The sequence below is a fragment of the Eptatretus burgeri genome, chromosome 4 (genome assembly GCF_056783735.1).
Source record: "Eptatretus burgeri isolate ZD-2024b chromosome 4, Ebu_testis_v1, whole genome shotgun sequence".
NCBI classification, from domain to species: domain Eukaryota; kingdom Metazoa; phylum Chordata; class Myxini; order Myxiniformes; family Myxinidae; genus Eptatretus; species Eptatretus burgeri.
Genome location: NC_140964.1, coordinates 24,922,177 through 24,940,813, shown reverse-complemented (window position 1 = coordinate 24,940,813; position 18,637 = coordinate 24,922,177). Strand labels below are relative to the sequence as shown.

The following is an 18,637-nucleotide window of genomic DNA, read 5'->3' as shown; positions in this document are numbered from 1 at the left end:
GCCCTCGTCACCGAATCAACTCGTCTCCTATCCAAAACTTTTTCAAATATCATGCTACATATTGTTTTTGGCCCTATCTTTCAATGATGAAGCACTTAAAAAATAAAAAAATTCTGGTTAGCGGATCCGGGTTCAGATCTTCACCAAAATCGAATCAATTCATTCTCATCACACACCAAACCTGTCCACGAAGTTTTGTCAAAATCCGTACATAACTTTATGAGATATCCTGCGCACAAACAAATAGACAAGCAAACAGACAAACAAACAAATAGGGGTGAAAACATAACCTTCTTCCACCTTCAGTGGCAGAAGTAACAAATATAAAACTGAAGACAAAGACCTGGAGGTAATGATTGCTAAAACAAACTGAAAATAGAAACGATAGCAAGGAGAATTTAAAAAAAAAAAACTACGACGAGGCTAACAGCAGGGGAAAACAAGGCTAGATGTTTGAAAACAACGCCACAAGATGATACTGTGAACGAGGTAAGTGGAAGCAGAATGTGTCATCCTTCTCGTAAAAAAAAAAGATTAACTGGAACAATTATGGAAAGGAATTGATGAAGATCGCAAAAAAAAGCACAATAAGGAAGCAGAATGGATCTAAAACCTGGAGGACATGCAACATCGTGAGGAAATGCCCCCAGTAATCACTGATGCAGAAAAGATAAGACACCAATTTAAATGGACTTATGGTGGACTTAGGGTGGCTGGTTCATGGTTTCAGCGCCCACAAGCTCATCGCTGGACTTGGTATTCCACCCTAAGTCATGGACTTAGGGTGGCTGGTTCATGGTTTCAGCGCCCACAAGCTCATCGCTGGACTTGGTATTCCAACGCTGGCGGTGTGGCAAAGGAGATTGACCATGTCCTCATTGACGGTCGTTGGAGGATGATCCAGAACTGCAGGGTCTACCAGAGTGCTCAGTTCCTCAATACTGACCACAGGCTTGTTGTAGCAACTCTAAAGCTGCACCTTAAATCCTGGAGAATGGTACCATCCCAGCCTAGGCTGGATGTTGCCAAGCTCAGGGATGAGAGAGTAGCTGAGGAGTTTGCGAACAGGCTGAGTGGACACTTGGGGGGTCTGGGTGCTTTGGGGGGTCCTGAAGAGTTGTGGAGCGCCTTCAAGACCACCGTCCTTGATGTTGCCAGTGGATGTCTTGGAACTCACCGCAGGGCAAAGAAGAATTTTGTCTCTCAAGGGACACTGGATACCATTGACCAGAGTCGCAGGGCCAGGCTGAATGGCAGAACTGAGCTGTTCAGAGAGCTGAGGCGTAAAACTGTACGTGCACTGAGGGTGGACAAGGAGGCCTATGTGCAAGGAATCTGTGAGGGGGTAGAGCATCACCTGTGGACAGGTGATTCTCGTCCCGCTTACAGGGGAATTTGCGCATTACGTTCATCCAAGCCCATCCCTCGGAGCGCTGCAGTTCGAGCAGAGAGTGGTAGGCTCTTGACAGAGGTGTCTGAAGTGAAGGCCCGCTGGGCCGGTTACTTTGCGCGGTTGTACCAGGCTGATCCCCCAGCTGTCGAGTTGGACGTCAAGGGTGTTACAATCCCTGTTGCTGACCCACGAATCAACTGTGGTCCACCTTCGCCTGTGGAAACACGGGCTGCGGTGAACCAGTTGAAATGGGGCAAAGCTCCAGGGATTTGTGGCATCCATGCCGAACTTCTCAAGGCTGGTGGAAATGCTGCACTCGTGTCGTTGCATGCAGTTTTGTGCTCTGCCTGGAACACAGGCATCATCCCAACTGACTGGAAGAGGGGCCTTGTTGTCCCTCTCTGGAAAGGGAAGGGTGATCGCCAAGACTGCAACAACTACCGAGGGGTGACGCTGCTCTCAGTGCCGGGCAAGGTCTTTGCTCGGATAATTCTTGATAGGGTTCGCCACCATCTGCTTGAGCACCAGCGTCCAGAGCAGTCAGGCTTTACACCAAAGAGGTCAACGATTGACCGTATCCTTGCCCTTCGTGTCCTCACCGAACGCAGACGAGAGTTTCGGCAGGGGCTGCTTGCAGCCTATGTTGATCTCTGTAAAGCGTTCGATTCAGTGAATCGGGATGTCCTCTGGAGGATTCTTGGTCTTCGTGGGGTGCCACCAAAACTGATCGATCTGATGTCTGAACTCTACTCTGGTTCTGAGAGTGCTGTGAAGTGTGGTGGTACCACCTCTGACTTATTTCCAGTTGTTACTGGAGTTCGTCAGGGATGTGTACTTGCCCCCACACTTTTCAGCACTTGTATGGACTGGATTTTAGGGAGGATGTCGGAGAGATCAAGTTGCGGTGCATCGTTTGGGAATGTCAAGATCTCGGACCTTGATTTTGCAGACGATGCAGTCATCTTTGCGGAGACTTTAGACATCCTTTTGGGGGCCCTCGAAGTGCTGAATGAGGAGTCGGAGCCGCTGGGATTACGGGTTTCTTGGGTCAAAACTAAGATCCAGGCTTTCGGTGACATCTTGGATGCTGCTGTCCTGTCTGTGTCTGTTTGTGGTGAGGATGTTGAGGTCGTGGAGAGATTCACTTACCTTGGCAGTGATATTCATGTCTCTGCTGGCTGCGAGTCAGAGGTCAATAGACGTCTGGGTCGGGCCTGGGGAGTCATGAATTCACTGCATCATGGGGTGTGGCGCTGCCGGTACCTGTGCGGGAGGACGAAAGTCCGAGTCTTCAGGTCCTTGGTACTTCCAGTCTTGCTCTATGGGTGCGAGACTTGGACTCTGACCAAGGATCTGAGACGGAGACTTAATTCCTTTGGTACCAGGTGTCTTCGGAGAATCCTTGGCTATTGCTGGTCAGATTTTGTGTCCAACGAGCGGTTGCTGAGAGAGACTCAGATGAGATTTGTTACCTGCATAGTCCGTGAGCGTCAGTTGCGGCTGTATGGACATGTGGCTCGTTTTCCTGATGCTGATCCTGCTCACCAGATTCTCTCAGCGAGGGAGTCTCATGAGTGGAGGAGGCCAGTGGGCCGACCACGTGCCTCATGGTTGCAGCAGGTTGACCATCATCTCAAGGAGATGGGGATGGGCCTGGCATCTGCCTGGGGGATGGCCAGACGTAGGCCCCTGGAGTACCGGCGGAAAGTGGACGCAGCGACGCGCTGTTCTGGGACATGCTCCCATACCTGACCTGAATTTAAAAAGAAGGCAAACTTCAAAAGCCTTGGCCCAGATGGAATTCCAAACTTCTGGCAAAAGCAATATGATGCTCTCCACGTTCACTTCGCTCGAACATTCCATCAACTTATCCAAGGGAAACAAGAAATGGATGAATGGCTCACAGAAGGAAACACCTTCCTTATCCCAAAATCTGAAAAGTTCAACAGATTCCCGAATACAATTTGTGTAAAAGCATGAACATAAATCAGAAAAAGTATCTCTCGCTCACCTTGCAAAAAAACTTCCAAAAACAGGTGTGAAGAGAAGATATCACACACCAAACCGAAACAGCAACAAATACAGCCTCAACAATTGCAAAAAAGACAAAAGAAAAACACAAGACAAAATACCAACAGATATAAGAGTGACAACTGGGAGAAAGACAAAAAAGCAGGGGGGGGGAAGTTGGACAGATTGGGGATAGATAAAGAAGGATCGCTGGAATGGCTAAGAAGAGGTCAGCTCAATTGGGACAGAGAACGAATATAAATATAAATGCCCAAGACCAAGGAGACTACATGAATGACTTGAGTGGAAAAAATGGCAGGACTGAGTCAATCAGAGTGTAGATTTTGCAAAGTAGAAACAGAAAGCATGAGCCACCTCCTATTGGGATGTAAAGAACTCATGTCAGAACAGCTGTATACACAAAGACACAACAACGTATGTAGAGTAATCCACTGGCACATCTACAGATATTTCAATAGGCCAGTTCCACAAAACTCATGGAAACATGAACCAAAAGCAAGAATGGAAAACAAAGGCATAATGCTCACATACAACCTGATGATTCCAACCAGCGTGAACATCAAAAACAAAGCACTGCGACCGACATATTACTCAGATACGAAAAGGAAAATAAGGCATTGCCAACTGAGGTTTCAGTACCCAGTGATTTTGAACTAAATAATGCAGAAATCAAGAAAATGACCAAATATCAAGACTTCAAGAATGAAGTGAAAAGATCCTAGAAGCTGAAGAGCGCCAAAATTGTACATGTGATACTTGGAGCAACGGGAATGAAAAAGAAGAAGCTCACAAAGATCATACAAACCATCCCTGGGAACATTACCAAAAACAAACTGGAGTGGAGGCAATGCGAGGCTCAGTGACAATCCTACAAAGAGCCCTTGGGACAAAACTCTGAAAACAACAAAACTTCACAACTTAGGCCATGAATCACAATCCTTCACCAAAACGAAAGTGGATACTTCGAGTCCTGGGAGGGCTCCGTTCCACCTCCTGAAACCCGAATTATGGAGATACCAATCAACGACACGCATGCACGAACACCCCCGTGCACGCACGCACGCACATATGCACGTACACACACACACACACACACACACACACACACACACACACACACACACACACACACACACACACACACACACACACACACACACAGTCAGTGTTTTGTGTAGGGACAACCATTATTCAAAGAAAGATGAAGTGATGGTTTCACATGATCATTTCTTGTGACCATCCCTACCTTATTTACATACTTTTTGGAGGAACATCCCTTCATCCTTTTTCATTTTTTCAAAGTATTTGATTGGATTAATATTTTAATTAATTTACTCTGAAAAATTTCCACTCAATTGCGAAAATTTTAAAAAGAGCGATTTTGATCCGTATACCAACATAGTTGTTGAGAGAGTGCGTTCCGATTGACAACAAAACAGATTTTGAATATATTTTTCAGATGGTCAACTATATGTGGGCTGCTCGAGAGTTGGAATATCAAACAATTTACATGTTCTGGCCTTTTATGGAAAAACATTCAATGTTTTCCACCCAAAAGCATTACAATAGTATGTTCAATTTGTTGATATATTGTTTAATATTTTGCAGCTTCATAATTAAATGTTTGTTTCTAAATATGTGCTTAATTGTGGTAGTCCCATAGATGTACGTTACATCCCGGGCAACGCTGGGTACCGTTGTGGGAGGAGGGAGGGAAAGGGTGGAGGTGGAAGGAGGGAGGGAAAGGGTGGAGGTGGAAAGAAGGAGGGGAATGGGTGAGGAGGGAGGAGGCAGGGGTAGAGGTTGAGGGGTGAGGAGAAGGGGTGGGAGGAAGGATCAGGCATTGCCAGGCACCTTTGCTTGTATAATATTGTTGCGGTCATGGGTACTGAGACACCAGCTTGTTACTCAGGCCTCAGGGGGATTAATCCCCGGTTGTCCTCGGTAGAGCCGGACCTGGGGCCACCGCTCACAATTAACATTATGGTATGGTGGGTTGTTTTTAAATCTACAAACGCCACCCAGTCAACCACGAGTTCCAGTGTCCGCCGTCTAATTATTCCGTTTAACTCGAGGTCACGTGGTTACCTGAGCAGGGAGTGCGGCCTCGGCAAAGGACCACAATGATCTGATAAGATTTTAATTCGGACGGCCGAGCGTTTTAACCGCTGGTGCGTGCCGACGATTTTTTGGTCAAATCTGTGGTAATTACCTCCCAGTCTATCTCGGTTCGAACAATGCTAGACCAATGGAAGGAAAGGACAAACACGGACAGGTTGGAAATCGACAAATAATTTATTAATAATAAAATAAATAAATAAAAGAACCTTTTATTTGCTGAGGTAATTGAAGAATTTCAAAGCAAAATCAATCAAAATGCCAGGAAAGAGACAAAGAGCAGATGCTTTTCGGGGGTTGACTTACAGCTAAACACGGACATGGGTACCCAGCAGATCATTCAGGGGGAGAATCGTCTCGCTCACCCCAAAGTCGTCCGTGAAGCGAAAACGTTCTGAAAATGCGTGCGTGCGTGTCACGTCCGTCGCCAGCACCCAGCTTTGCCGTGCACCCTCACGCGGGGCAGCCTTGAACGCCAGTCGAAGTCTGGAGGGCACCGAGATCGTCCGTCGTGGGTTTAGACACTGGTGTTGCTGGTGATCGACCCGTGCCTCACTTGTTGGCGGCGCTGCTCACACCCACACGCGCACCACACGCTCACTTGCCGAAGCACTGGAAGGGCGAATTGTCTGTTTGGCGCTGGTTAAACACCCGCTTCTTGGTTGCCTCTCTCACCCTTTGCTTTTTCCTCTTCAGACTTTTTCTCCTCAGAACGTCTCTCTTTCTCTTCAGAACGTCATTCTCCTCTCAGAACGTCCCTCTTTCACTTTTTCCTCACTTTTTTTTACATCTCAGAACGTCTCTCCTCACAGAATGTACCTCACGCTTTCTCTTGCTCGTTTTTATAACCCCGGGCCCTCTCCGCGGGGTGCCGTCTGCCCCAAGCTCACCCCGCCCCACTGGGGCATGGTTACCATGACGATGCGCTCTCAAAAAAGGCGGGCATCAGAGCTCGCGAAGGAATGTTGTTGAGGAAAAAATGAGGGTGGGCTTCAGAGCTCGTGAAAGAATTATGTGTGAACGTGTCTGTCGTAAAGAAAAAAAGCTTTCCATCAGAGAGGGGATCTATCCTTTACCCTTCTCAACGCATCACATTTAAGATCCCATTAGACATGGGGATGGGGCTAATCTGAACATGCATTTAAGGAAATAACTGTCTGAAGACCTGGATGTGTGGATGCATTCATCAGACTGGATGATAAAATCCATAACAATATAAATACTAAATCAATTGAACAATCACTCCCCAGCTCTTTCAGGATGAAGGCAGTTTTCCAATAATGCCCTTCCTAAAATGTTAAACTCCAAAAATCTAGGCTTATTGAAAACATAAAAAGGCTTTTGTTCCTTGTGCCCCCCCCCCACCCCATGTTCGTGGAACTACCTTCAATCCCACTCTTTCCTCCAGAACTTCAAGCAGGCCATGTACCATTATCTCACGTCACAACGTAATTATATGTCAGAAGCTGTTACAAGTGAATGAAAATGCAGTCACCAACCCGTTTCACCCTCATTAGGCATTTTCATTCACTTGTGACAGCTTCTGACATATAATTACATTTAACATCATAGTAAGTTGTTCTGTGAGATGCTCTCTTTCAGGAGCCACAGACACAGCTGTGTCATGACGGTGACGTCACGGCATTCGGCTTTGGTCAGAGAACTTGGGTAAACAACAATATACATATAATACAAATACACATATATATATATATATACATATATATATATATATATATATATATATATATATATATATACATATATATATATACATATATATATACATATATATACATATATATACATATATATACATACATATATATATACATATATATATATATATATATATATATACATATATATATATATATACATATATATATATATATACACATATATATATATATACATATATATATATACATATATATACATATATATACATACATATATATATATATATATATATATATATATATATACATATATACATATATATATATATACATATATATATATATATATATATATATATATATATATATATACATATATATACCGGGCGTAGTGGCGTGCACCTGTAATTCGGCTACTCGGAGGCTTGGGTTGGAGGATCGCTTTAGGACGGGAGCTCTGCGCTGGGCCGCGTTATGAGAGGGTATAGGGCAGCCCGGAATCATGGCGAAACCCAATCCTTATCCCTGTGTCGTAAGAGGCGACCAGGGTTGTGTCAGGAAGGGCATCCGGCGTAAAACCTATGAGGATCATAACGGATGATCCACTGTGGCGACCCCTAACGGGAGCAGCTGAAAGACGAACAACATATACAGTGGGACCCGCTTAATAGAATCACGGTTAATAGAATCACCCGTATTATAGAATCAAAATCGTTGAGACCGATTCCATTGTATCTAAATGTACACAATTTTTCCCGTTTATTAGAATCAAAAACCCGCTTAATAGAATCAGCTGCTGGCCATCCACTTCGACAGTTCAGCGCCTACTGGCCGCACAGTTCCAACTTTTGCCACCAGGCGGCTGACGTCACGCTAAAAATAACGCTATGCCACTACAGTGATTTCGGTAGTCATTGTACAGATAGGCAGACGGCTGACAGCTGCAGTCTAAGCACGAGGCGTGTCGTCATTTCCACGATGGACAGAAAACGAAAGCGGACGGATCGTTCAAACATTTATAAAGCACAAATCCTGAGGGACTATGACGCTTTGCCCAGAATGAGCCAACGAGAAGCTGCAGACAAGTTGGAAATTAACCAGCCGATCCTATGCAAGATTCTGAAAGATCGAGAGGCCATTCTGAAAGGTCAAGTGGATTCGTCTTCTTCTCAGAAACGCAAGCGAAGCGGCAACGCACCCGATGTCGAATCAGCAATGGTCAAGTGGATTCAAACTTCTAGAGAAAAGGAAGCACCGCTTTCTGGACCTCTGATGCGGGAGAAAGCGGCTCAGTTCGCGGAAAAGTTCAACAACAAGAAGTTCAGTGCGACAAACGGCTGGATTGACCGGTTCAAGAAAAGACATGGAATCGTCCACAAGAAACTTCACGGAGAGGCAGCGGCGGCTGACTTAGGAGGGAAACAACAATGGCTGGACCACGTGTTTCCGGATCTCGTAGAAGGCTTCACGGCTGATGAGATCTGGAATGCTGACGAAACCGGGTTGTATTTTCGGGCCTTACCAGACGGAACGTTCCTCTTCAAGGGAGATCAGCACTGCGGTGGGAAAAAACCAAAGGAAAGAATCACGGTGCTTTTTTGCTGCTCGATGACTGGTGCTAAGCGTCCTCCTTTCGGTATTGGTAAAAGCAAGAATCCACGGTGTTTCAAAGGCCTCAAAACAATTCCAGTTCGCTACAGAGCCAATTCCTCCGCATGGATGACAGGTTTCCTCTTCACTGAATGGCTCGATGAGTGGAATCGCGAGCTTCGGCGTCATGACCAGAAAGCGTTGCTTCTCATCGACAACTGTCCGGCACATCCCCAATCACTTCAACTGTCGAACATTACTGTGGCATTTCTCCCGCCGAACACAACCTCTGTTCTTCAACCGTTAGATCAGGGAATTATCCGTTCATTCAAAGCTCATTACCGCCGTGCCATGCTACGAAAAGTGCTCACTGAGATTGACAACGAGGATGAAGCAATGACAGCGAGTGACTTGGCGAAAAAGATAACGATCCTCGACGCTATGCTGTTTACGGACGCAGCATGGAATGATGTGAAGACTACCGGCATAGTGAACTGCTGGCGCAAAGGAGGAATTTTCATCGGAGCGGCAAGCGAAGGTGAAAGGGTCGAGAGCAATGACGACGACGACGAGTTAGCCAACCCTCTTCAAATGGATCCCGACCAATGGCAGGACTTCGTCAACATGGACGCCACTCTCCAAACCAGAGACGATGATGTCACAGATGAAGCCATCGTTTCAGCAGTCCAACGCGAAATGGGAATTGCTACTGACGCAGACTATGACGCCGACACTAAAGTGGAGGAAGAGGAGGAAGAGGAGATCTCTGTCCCGACCATCAAGGAAATGATGTCTGCAGCTAAGACGATCAGGCTTGGTTTGCTATCACATGGGTTCAGTGACATGGCCTTCCTGCGCAAACTTGACAAGGAGGTTACCGCCATTGCCACAGACTCGTTAAAGCAGGCAACAATCGACAATTTTTTCATTACAGAGTAGGCTCATCGACAAACCTATGTTGTTTTGCTTTGAAAAGTACATATGTACTGTACGTGTAATTGTTTTATTTTCAATAGTAAGTTACATTGTTTTGAGCAAGTGTGTCATATAAATCAAACTAAATGCTGAGTATTTGTCTCCGTATGTGTACTCGACATTTGATCCGCTTGATACTCCACAACTCTGGTGAACTCGGATATTAGAATCACCCGCTTATTAGAATCAAATTTGTCCGGCCCAAAGTGATTCTATTAAGCGGGTCCCACTGTATATGTATGTGTATACGTGTATACGAGGTGTGTTCAAAAAGTATCCAACCTTAATTTTTCGTGCGTAAACAAATGAAGCTAGAGAGGCATGGTTTGGTGCACGTATGTAGGCGATCCGAATCCGTATGCGTGAATAATTTCCCACCTGCAGAAGCTGTCAGTCGCCGACAGACCGCCGATGAGTGAGGAAGTGTAAGTGAGCGCCGTCGGATTTTCGTTTTTGACAAAATGACGGAAAAACTTGAACGCTACTGCATCAAATTTTGTGCAAAGCTTGGCGATTCCCAAGTGGAAACGATCCGCAAGATTCAACAGGCCTTCGGGAACGAAGCAATGGGCACCACACAGATAAAAGAGTGGTACAACCGCTTCAAAGATGGTCGTAGATCAGTGGAAAGTGAAGCACATTCTGGTAGGCCATCAACATCCCGAAATGAGATCGTCATTGACCAAGTGAGGACCCTGCTGATGCAGGATCGTGGAATCACGATCAGAGAACTTGCAGACGAGGCGGGCGTCAGCATTGGGTCCGTTCATTCCATTATGACTGACTATTTGGGCTTAAGGAGAATCTCAGTGAAGTTCGTGCCAAAGCTGCTAACGATCGAGCAGAAGCAACTCCGTTTGGAGATCGCACAGGACATGCTGGAGACTGGGAGCAGTGATCCCAACTTTTTCAACACAGTAATCACTGGCGATGAGACCACAGTGAACCGTCATTTTGTCAAAAACGAAAATCCGACGGCGCTCACTTACATTTCCTCACTCATCGGTGGTCTGTCGGCAACTGACAGCTTCTGCAGGCGGGAAATTATTCACGCATACGGATTAGGATCGCCAACATACGTGCACCAAACCACGCCTCCCTCGCTTCATTTGTTTACGCACGAAAAATTAAGGTTGGATACTTTTTGAACACACCTCGTGTGTATATACATATATATATATATATATATATATATATATATATATATATATATATATATATATATATATATATATACACATATACACACATATATATACACATATACACACACACATATACACACACACACATTTTGTACGTGGTCTAAGGCTCGTGGAGGAGTTGCAACTTTAATCACAAACGCACATGCAGACAAATACATGAGACAACATCGGACTTGACTCGAGTGACAAATATGGACTTGACTTGAGTGGGAATGTGATATAAGGTCCCAGAGTGCCGATTCTGGGTGCTGGTGGCATCTTCTTTACAATGTTGCTTTTTTCTCTGTACTGCCAACTTATGGAGGTTAGTCGATGCTCTGTCCATTAAATGATGAGCATCAAGCAAGGAAGCAGCACTGACCTCCCAGCTTGTTGTATTCAAATATTTTCTCACTGCTCAAATGTCAGTTCGTTGCCGTTACACTCTATACCGCCTTGTTCTTACACAAGTGTCATTCTTGTACAGAAGACAATAAAAATTTGTCCGATTTATCATGGAATGAATGGCCCATTCATTTAATCGAACAATTTATCAGTCACTGACGAATTGCCGAGGGCAAACTCCAATACTGAACACATACAAATGATTCGCATGATGTATAGTGCTTCAAATCTGTACTTAATGGAATAAATTGATACCAGCTGTCACGCCCTCTTTCTCTTCATTTAAACATGGCAAAGAAGACCAGCATGAGGACAGTTTCAAAGCTCCGTTTTATGATAAAATCATCAAATGTCGAACGAAGAGGCTTAAAAGAAATGAGCGAAAACGTTTTAATGCTTATACGAAGGTAGAATGTCCATGTGAGGTTTATTTTTGCAGGAATGTTAAAATGCCATTAAAGTTGCTTATCAGTACAATTTGGTCGTAGTTATGAAACAAAATTAAGGAAAACCGATGGAGAGATCTAGAGAAGAACTCAGGGCAATATCAACTTACTGGGTTCCGTTGGTCCCTGGGTCGGGGTGAGTGGCTAGGTCCTCCAGACAGCCCATGAACGCCTGCCACAAACATGCGAGAACATGCGGAAGAGTCTTATGCCCGGAACAAAATAACAAAATCCAATGGAATATAACCGTCGGTGTCATGTGACCATGCAATGGATTAAAATAGAATAAAACACCAATTTCTCTTCATTATTAACTGAACCATGACCTCACAGATCTTTGGGCTGTCACTCTGGGGCCACTTTCGTGTTTCAATAGGCACCACTGGTTTTATATGCCCAATTCCTCTCTGGGTCAAGTTAAGGCAGGAATTCAGAATTTGAGCAGGGTGCCAGCAAGAACTTGCCTCCTCTTTGCCAAAAAACACGATGTGATGTTTAAAGTCCACCCGGAAACAATGCTAGCAGATTATGGGTTCCCAGCTCAACATCTGTGTTGGGTCAAGAATCAAACAGAGACTAGACAGGTCAGAGGAAAGTGGAATACCTTTACACCAGCCTGCAAGAATCAAAATTGTTACATTTACAAAATCAAAATACCCAATTAGCATCGGCCTGGCAGTAAAGTCATGCCGATGGTGAAACCAGACAGGTGGGGGATGAACATCTATATTGGAGGGAGGACATATGAACATCTATATTGGAGCTTTTCCACAAAGCTCGGAACAAGTGTGTATCTACCCTCAGGAGAGCCAGAAAACAACATCTTTCTCATCTCAAGTCTGAACTCTCAAACCTCTCTCCCTCCTCAAAATCCTGGTGGCGTTTAATCAAATCTGTTTCTGGTGTATGTTCCCCCTCCATCCCCTCCCTTACCTCAAATGGCCGCACTGCTGATTCCACACGTGATAAAGCTGAATGTCTAAACTCGGTGTTTGCAGCTAAATCTTGTGTCCCAAACCCATCACTATCTCTACCCACTTTACCCAGTCGCACCCAACTGTCCCTGGACTCTGTATCCTTTTCTCCTGACAAGGTGGAGAGCTTGCTTTCAAACCTCGAGTCAGATTCTGCAACCGGTCCAGACGGCATCAGCCCACGTGTCCTCAAAGCCTGCTCTTCTGCTCTTGCTCACCCTCTCTCTGTTCTATTCACCCTCTCTCATTTTCCCAAGGTCATCTGCCATCTGCTTGGAAATCTGCTAACATCACTGCCCTGCATAAAAGGTGCAAAAACAGATCCCTGTAACTACAGACCAATCAGCCTTCTCCCAATCATCAGCAAGGTTATGGAATCCATCATTGCTTCAGACATGAAATCCTTCCTCTTCTCCAATGGCTTGATTTCTAATCATCAATTTGGTTTCAGACCAGGTCACTCTACCCTGGATATGCTGCTACTGCTCTCCCATCAATGGATGGAGGTCCTCAATGCCAGACAGGAAATCCGAGCCGTATCCCTGGACATATCACGTGCTTTTGACACAGTCTGGCACCCTGCCCTACTCACCAAACTCTCTTCCCATGGTATTCAAGGCCATCTCCACTCATGGCTCGCAGACTTCCTCTCCTGTCGCAGTCAACGTGTGGCCCTAAATGGAGTTCTTTCATCCCCTCTTCCTGTGCAGGCTGGAGTTCCTCAAGGTAGCGTTCTGGGCCCTGTTCTTTTTCTGGTTTTCATCAATGATCTCTCGGACTCTCTGGAAAATCCTCTATTTCTCTTTGCCGATGACTCCACCCTCTGCCGTGCCATCTGTCATCCCTCAGACCGGCAAGCAGCAGCTTCTTCGCTCACTGCAGATCTGGATAAAATCACAAACTGGTCCAACACGTGGAACATGTCTTTCAATCCACACAAATCTCACACTCTCACTATGTCTCTTCGAAAGGACCGTTTACAAAACCCCCATCCACTTTCTCAACAATCCTCTGGAAGAAGTCTTTTCTTTCAAGCTTCTGGGTCTCACTATCTGCCATGACCTTTCCTGGCAAAGTCACATTTCCAACCTCGCCTCAAAAGCCAGTCGCCGACTGAGAATCCTCCGTCGTGCAAAGTCCTTCCTCGGCCCTCTTGAGCTCCTGACTACTTACAAAAGCTTTTGTCCGTAGCCTGATGGAGTACTGCTCTCCCCTCTGGGCTGGTGCTCCCTGCCTTCCACCTTTCTCGACTTCACGCTGTCGAAACCAGCCCTTTTAAGATCATTGCCATCTCCCCCAATGAAGCTGAGTCTTTGGGCCTCTCACTCAATCACCGCAGGTTGGTCGGTGGTCTTTCTGTCTTCTACCGACTCCTCTCCAGCCTTGCCCCCCTGCTCTCTCTGCGATTTGTCCCCACCACATTTCCACAGGGCGCTCAAGGTCCGCCAACAACCCCCCTTCTGGTAAAACTACCAAAATCACGAATCACTGCTCATCTTCACTCTTTCATTCCTCTTTTTTCCCGCCTTTGGAATAAACTTCCTCACTCTATTCTTTCCCATTCTTCCCTCCAGGCTTTCAAAACAGCTGTTCACCACCACCTCTTATCTTCACCCATCCAAATCCTCGATCTTTTCTACCCCGATAATCCACCCAAGCCCACTTCCTTCAATTCTCCTGCTTTCCTTCCTGAAAGTCCCTGTAATGTCCATCTTCTCCTCGCCATGTTCCCCGTCCCATCCCCATCCCTCTCCCTTCCACAGTTCACCTGTGTCTGTTCCCCAATGTTTTGTCCCTCCCACTCCCACCCCTCTTGTCTCATGCCTCCTTGCTGTGAGTTGTGTGTTAGCTCTCATACGAGCCTCGACCAAGGTATACAAAAAAAAAAAAAAAAAAAAAAAAAAGGACAATAAAATGTGAAAAGGTTTTCAAATAAGGAACAATTTAGGATGACACGTGAGGTCCTGCAATGCTAATTCCACAGGAGTGGTTTTTCTAAACGACCCAAACGAAAGGACGATAAAACCACAAACATCACTTCCTTGGCTGGAACTCACCTGCACGATATTGACACACATGTCGCTGACCATCTTCTGATTGCTTTCTTGAAGAAACACCTGGCGAAAAATGAATGAAAATGAAGACAAGCTTCCTCCATGTTTGAAATGTTTGTTACCTCCATCGCAGAAGGTCGACCAAGTTTGTGTTTTCACGCCTGTCTGTTTGTCTCAAAAAGTTATGCACAGATCTGGACAAAATTTGGTGGACAGGTTGGGTGTGATTCGATTTTGGTGAAGATCTGGATCCGGTAATTAAAAAAACAAAAAATTCAGTCCCAGCGGGATCTGAAATACAGCTTCACCGTTGAGAGATGGTGCCAAAAACGATATATAGCATGATATTTCAAAACGTTGTGGATGAGTTATGACAAAACTTGGTGGATGAGTTTGGTATGTGACAAGAACAAGCCGATTCGATTTTGGTTCACGTCTGGATGCAGATCCGGCCTATCAGTGGGATACAAAACATAAACTGTTCAGATTGGTGGAGGTATGTGCTCTACCGAGTGCCGTTCTAGTTTTTTTTTTTTTTTTTCCGTGAACTCCTCTTTCCATTATAAAGTGTGTGCATGTGATGTTATTATCCAATATGCATTTTTAGCGCCATCTCCTGGGCCGTTGAGAAACTCTTCAACAACCCTTACCTTGAAGAAATGTTGATATATCTCAGAGTAACTATTTTGTATTATACCAATCTGTATGGTTATAATGGACCTGGAAATTTCACTGCATTTGGCAAGCAAGATGGTTAATATTTGTTCGCTTGTCCACGTCACCATAAACACCAAAACCATGCGAGGTGTGCAGAGGGAAACGGCTGTAGATCGAGGGACACAAGGGAGCTGCGCAAGCAAATTGTAGAATGAAGAAGAGTTGTGCGAGTGGAGCGGCGTGGGAGTGTGCGATTTGATGTGCGTAGAATTGGAAGAGGGAGTGAGAAACTCACGCTTGCTTCACCCGGCTTGCACTTCACCACATCTTGCAGAGACTGCAGCATGAAGCGTATGTGCTGCTCAAAATGAAGTGGCTGTGCCAGAGAAACCAGTGCCACCAACACGTGGGGAAATGCATCATTCACAAAGTAAACAACAACTTTTGATGCAAAGGACAGATTACAGTACAAATGTGTTCTCGTTTTTAAGGCCATCACTAGTCTATGATAGTTATTAATAACAGACAACAATCATCCCACATCACATCATAAATGTACAGTAAAATAATTAGGAAGCCAACACAGCCATGAAGGCCATTAAAGTCCCCGTTTGGTCCAAATGGCTGATTAGTCCACATATTGGATTCGTTATATATGCTAGATATCCCTTATTGTCGGGTTTTCCATCTGTCTGTCTGTGTGCATGTGTGTCTGCAACGCGAGGCTATACAGCACGAACTAGCAAACCGATTTCGATGAAACTTTGCCAACAGGTGCCATATGGTCTGGGAATGTGCACGTTTGAATTTCGTTACCTAGCAACCACCCGTTGCTGTGCAGCGGCCGAAAAACCACGTACAGTATTTTCAATACTTATCCTTCAGTTTTGAATGTAGAGAAACGAGACTTCGGAATTAAACACTTCGAGATATTTAGAAAATTTTACTCGAGCCGATTTTTGATTGTTTTATTTTTCAAATGGTCGTCCTTCAAAAATCGGGTGTCTATTTACTGTCATTTTTTCATGAGGGGCTTAGGAAAGTGGGCGGAGCTTAGAGAAAGTGGACGTGGTTGATGAAAAGTGGGAGTGGCGTAGGAAAGTGGGCGTGGCGTAGGAAGAATATTGTGTGGCCCAGGAGGTGTGGTCAAACAAGAGCATTGAGAGAAGTTTATCGGGTTTTCCGTGTGTGCGTGTGTGTGTGTGTGTGTGTGTGTGTGTGTGCGTGTGTGTGTGTGTGTGTGTGTGTGTGTGTGTCTGCAACGCGAGGCTCCACAGCACTAACACAGCACCAGGGAGGTGCGTGTACCGTGCGTGCTGACGGGCTTGATTAAACCTTACCAATAATTTTTATTCGATGTTGATTAGATTCTCCGGGTTCCCTCATCACAGAGTATTATTTAATGTTGTAATGTCGCCCAGTCAAATATTTTTTTAACAAATGGGAGACAAGGTTGTTAATCTTTCGTTCACACCTTTAATCTCTAAGGTTCGTCCAAACCATAGGTATTCAATTAGTAACCATGTGAGTACAGTACTGATTTACAAACCTCCGATTAACAAAGTATGCCTGGTGTCGGCTTAATGGTTAGGGTGGTGGGCTTGGGATCCGAGGATCCTGAGTTGAAATCCCACTCGCTGTTGAATCAATACCAGGTGGGGCTGAATCTGTCTGTCATCCTTCTGAGGTCGGCAAAATGAGTGCCAGCTTGCTCGTATCCTCTGTCCGAGTGGAGACCTGTTCAGGATTGTGTCCAATAGCCAAGGAGACTGCTTAGGCAGCACCAACGCTCTGAACAGAGTATGGTCCCAATGGATGGATGGATGGATGGATGGATGAACAAAGTAAAAATTTTCACACCAAGAATTTGATTCCCTATGTCAAACCCGACATGACGAATTTTTAGTCAACTTCAGTCAACTCAGTTTTCAACTTAGAATTCAAAAGAAGACCTCAACAGGGCTCATTAACTTTTGCTCAAAAATGTTGATGGATGAAGAAAAAAAAAACCCCAATCATGTGCCTTTACGACACAACACCACAGCATCGTTCACTTACATCTGGTACGATGACGTCAAGAGCGTCGCTTCCTTCAACCTTCCTTAAAGTGCATTATATTTACTCTATTTAAACATTCTTGTGCATTATTGGAATAGCTCATAATTATTATGGGTACTAAAAGGAAGATAAGTGCCTTTAAGAAGTGATATTAGTGGAAAGATAGATTGGAAAGTGGTATTGTGAGAAAGGAAATAAATTCCAAGAAGTTCTGATGCTAGTTCACTCAGGTATGACCCTACATAATACCTGTCTGCCGAAATTGCAATGTTTGAGCAGAGATGGCGCTGTGATCACAACGCCATCTTGCATTGAGAATCATGTTCAGTGAGTTTACTGCCAACAGACGTTTTTGGTGCTCCAGCAAAGAAAAGGAAAACTGATGCATCTACAACCGCTCTGCAAGGTTCTTGGAGTCCTTCTGCACCTCCACCATCCTCTGCAGCAAAAGCAACCTCTAGGATTTCAGTGAACTCTGCACTAGCACATTCTTCATCCACCTTTTCTCCTACTGCATCAGCGTATCCCTCTCAATCCCAAGCCTCCGCTGCAATTTGTACCTCAACATATGAGCTGCCTCTTCATATTCCGTTGCCCATGTTTCTGAGGTTTGGTATAAAGGATACAAGCTCGATGCCCAGTGGTTGATAGCTTCATTTTCCACTAAATTAGAAAGGGTAAGCACAAGAAGATCATCGGGTCTGAGATGCAAGGTATGCTACAGTCAAATTACAGAAGCCAAGACGTATCCTCGCAATAGGCAAGTGCCGATGGCTGACGGTGCAAGGTCTGATAGCATGAAGGAACGAAAGAGGATTGTTGAACATTTGCAAAGTGATTACCATAGTGCGGCGGTTCACGTTGTTGAGGCCCAGCAACTCTGGTTGTTACAATCAATCAGATAAACATCCATGGATTAAGGTTCTGAGATCCCATGAAGCTGAAACTGTGTCCCAATTTATCAAATTGGCTGTTGATATGCACAACGACAGTAAACAAATTACATTGTCTGCAAACTCCTGGCCATCGCACTCACTTGCGAAAAAGCATGCTGAGAACCAAATCTCCAC

At 45.0% G+C, this 18,637-nt stretch overlaps 1 protein-coding gene across 2 annotated transcripts in view; it reads right to left on the bottom strand.

Moving 5' to 3' along the window:
• The window catches only part of EXOC2 (exocyst complex component 2), a 174,388-nt gene that overhangs the window by 49,538 nt on the left and 106,213 nt on the right, over nt 1-18,637 (bottom strand). For both annotated transcript variants that reach the window (XM_085877168.1, XM_085877169.1), the window contains exons 17-19: nt 15,805-15,885; nt 14,856-14,915; nt 11,935-11,996 (exon numbers count right to left, since the gene is read on the bottom strand). In XM_085877168.1, the coding sequence (XP_085733294.1) occupies nt 11,935-11,996; nt 14,856-14,915; nt 15,805-15,885 (203 nt within the window). The remainder of the gene's footprint in view (nt 1-11,934; nt 11,997-14,855; nt 14,916-15,804; nt 15,886-18,637) is intronic.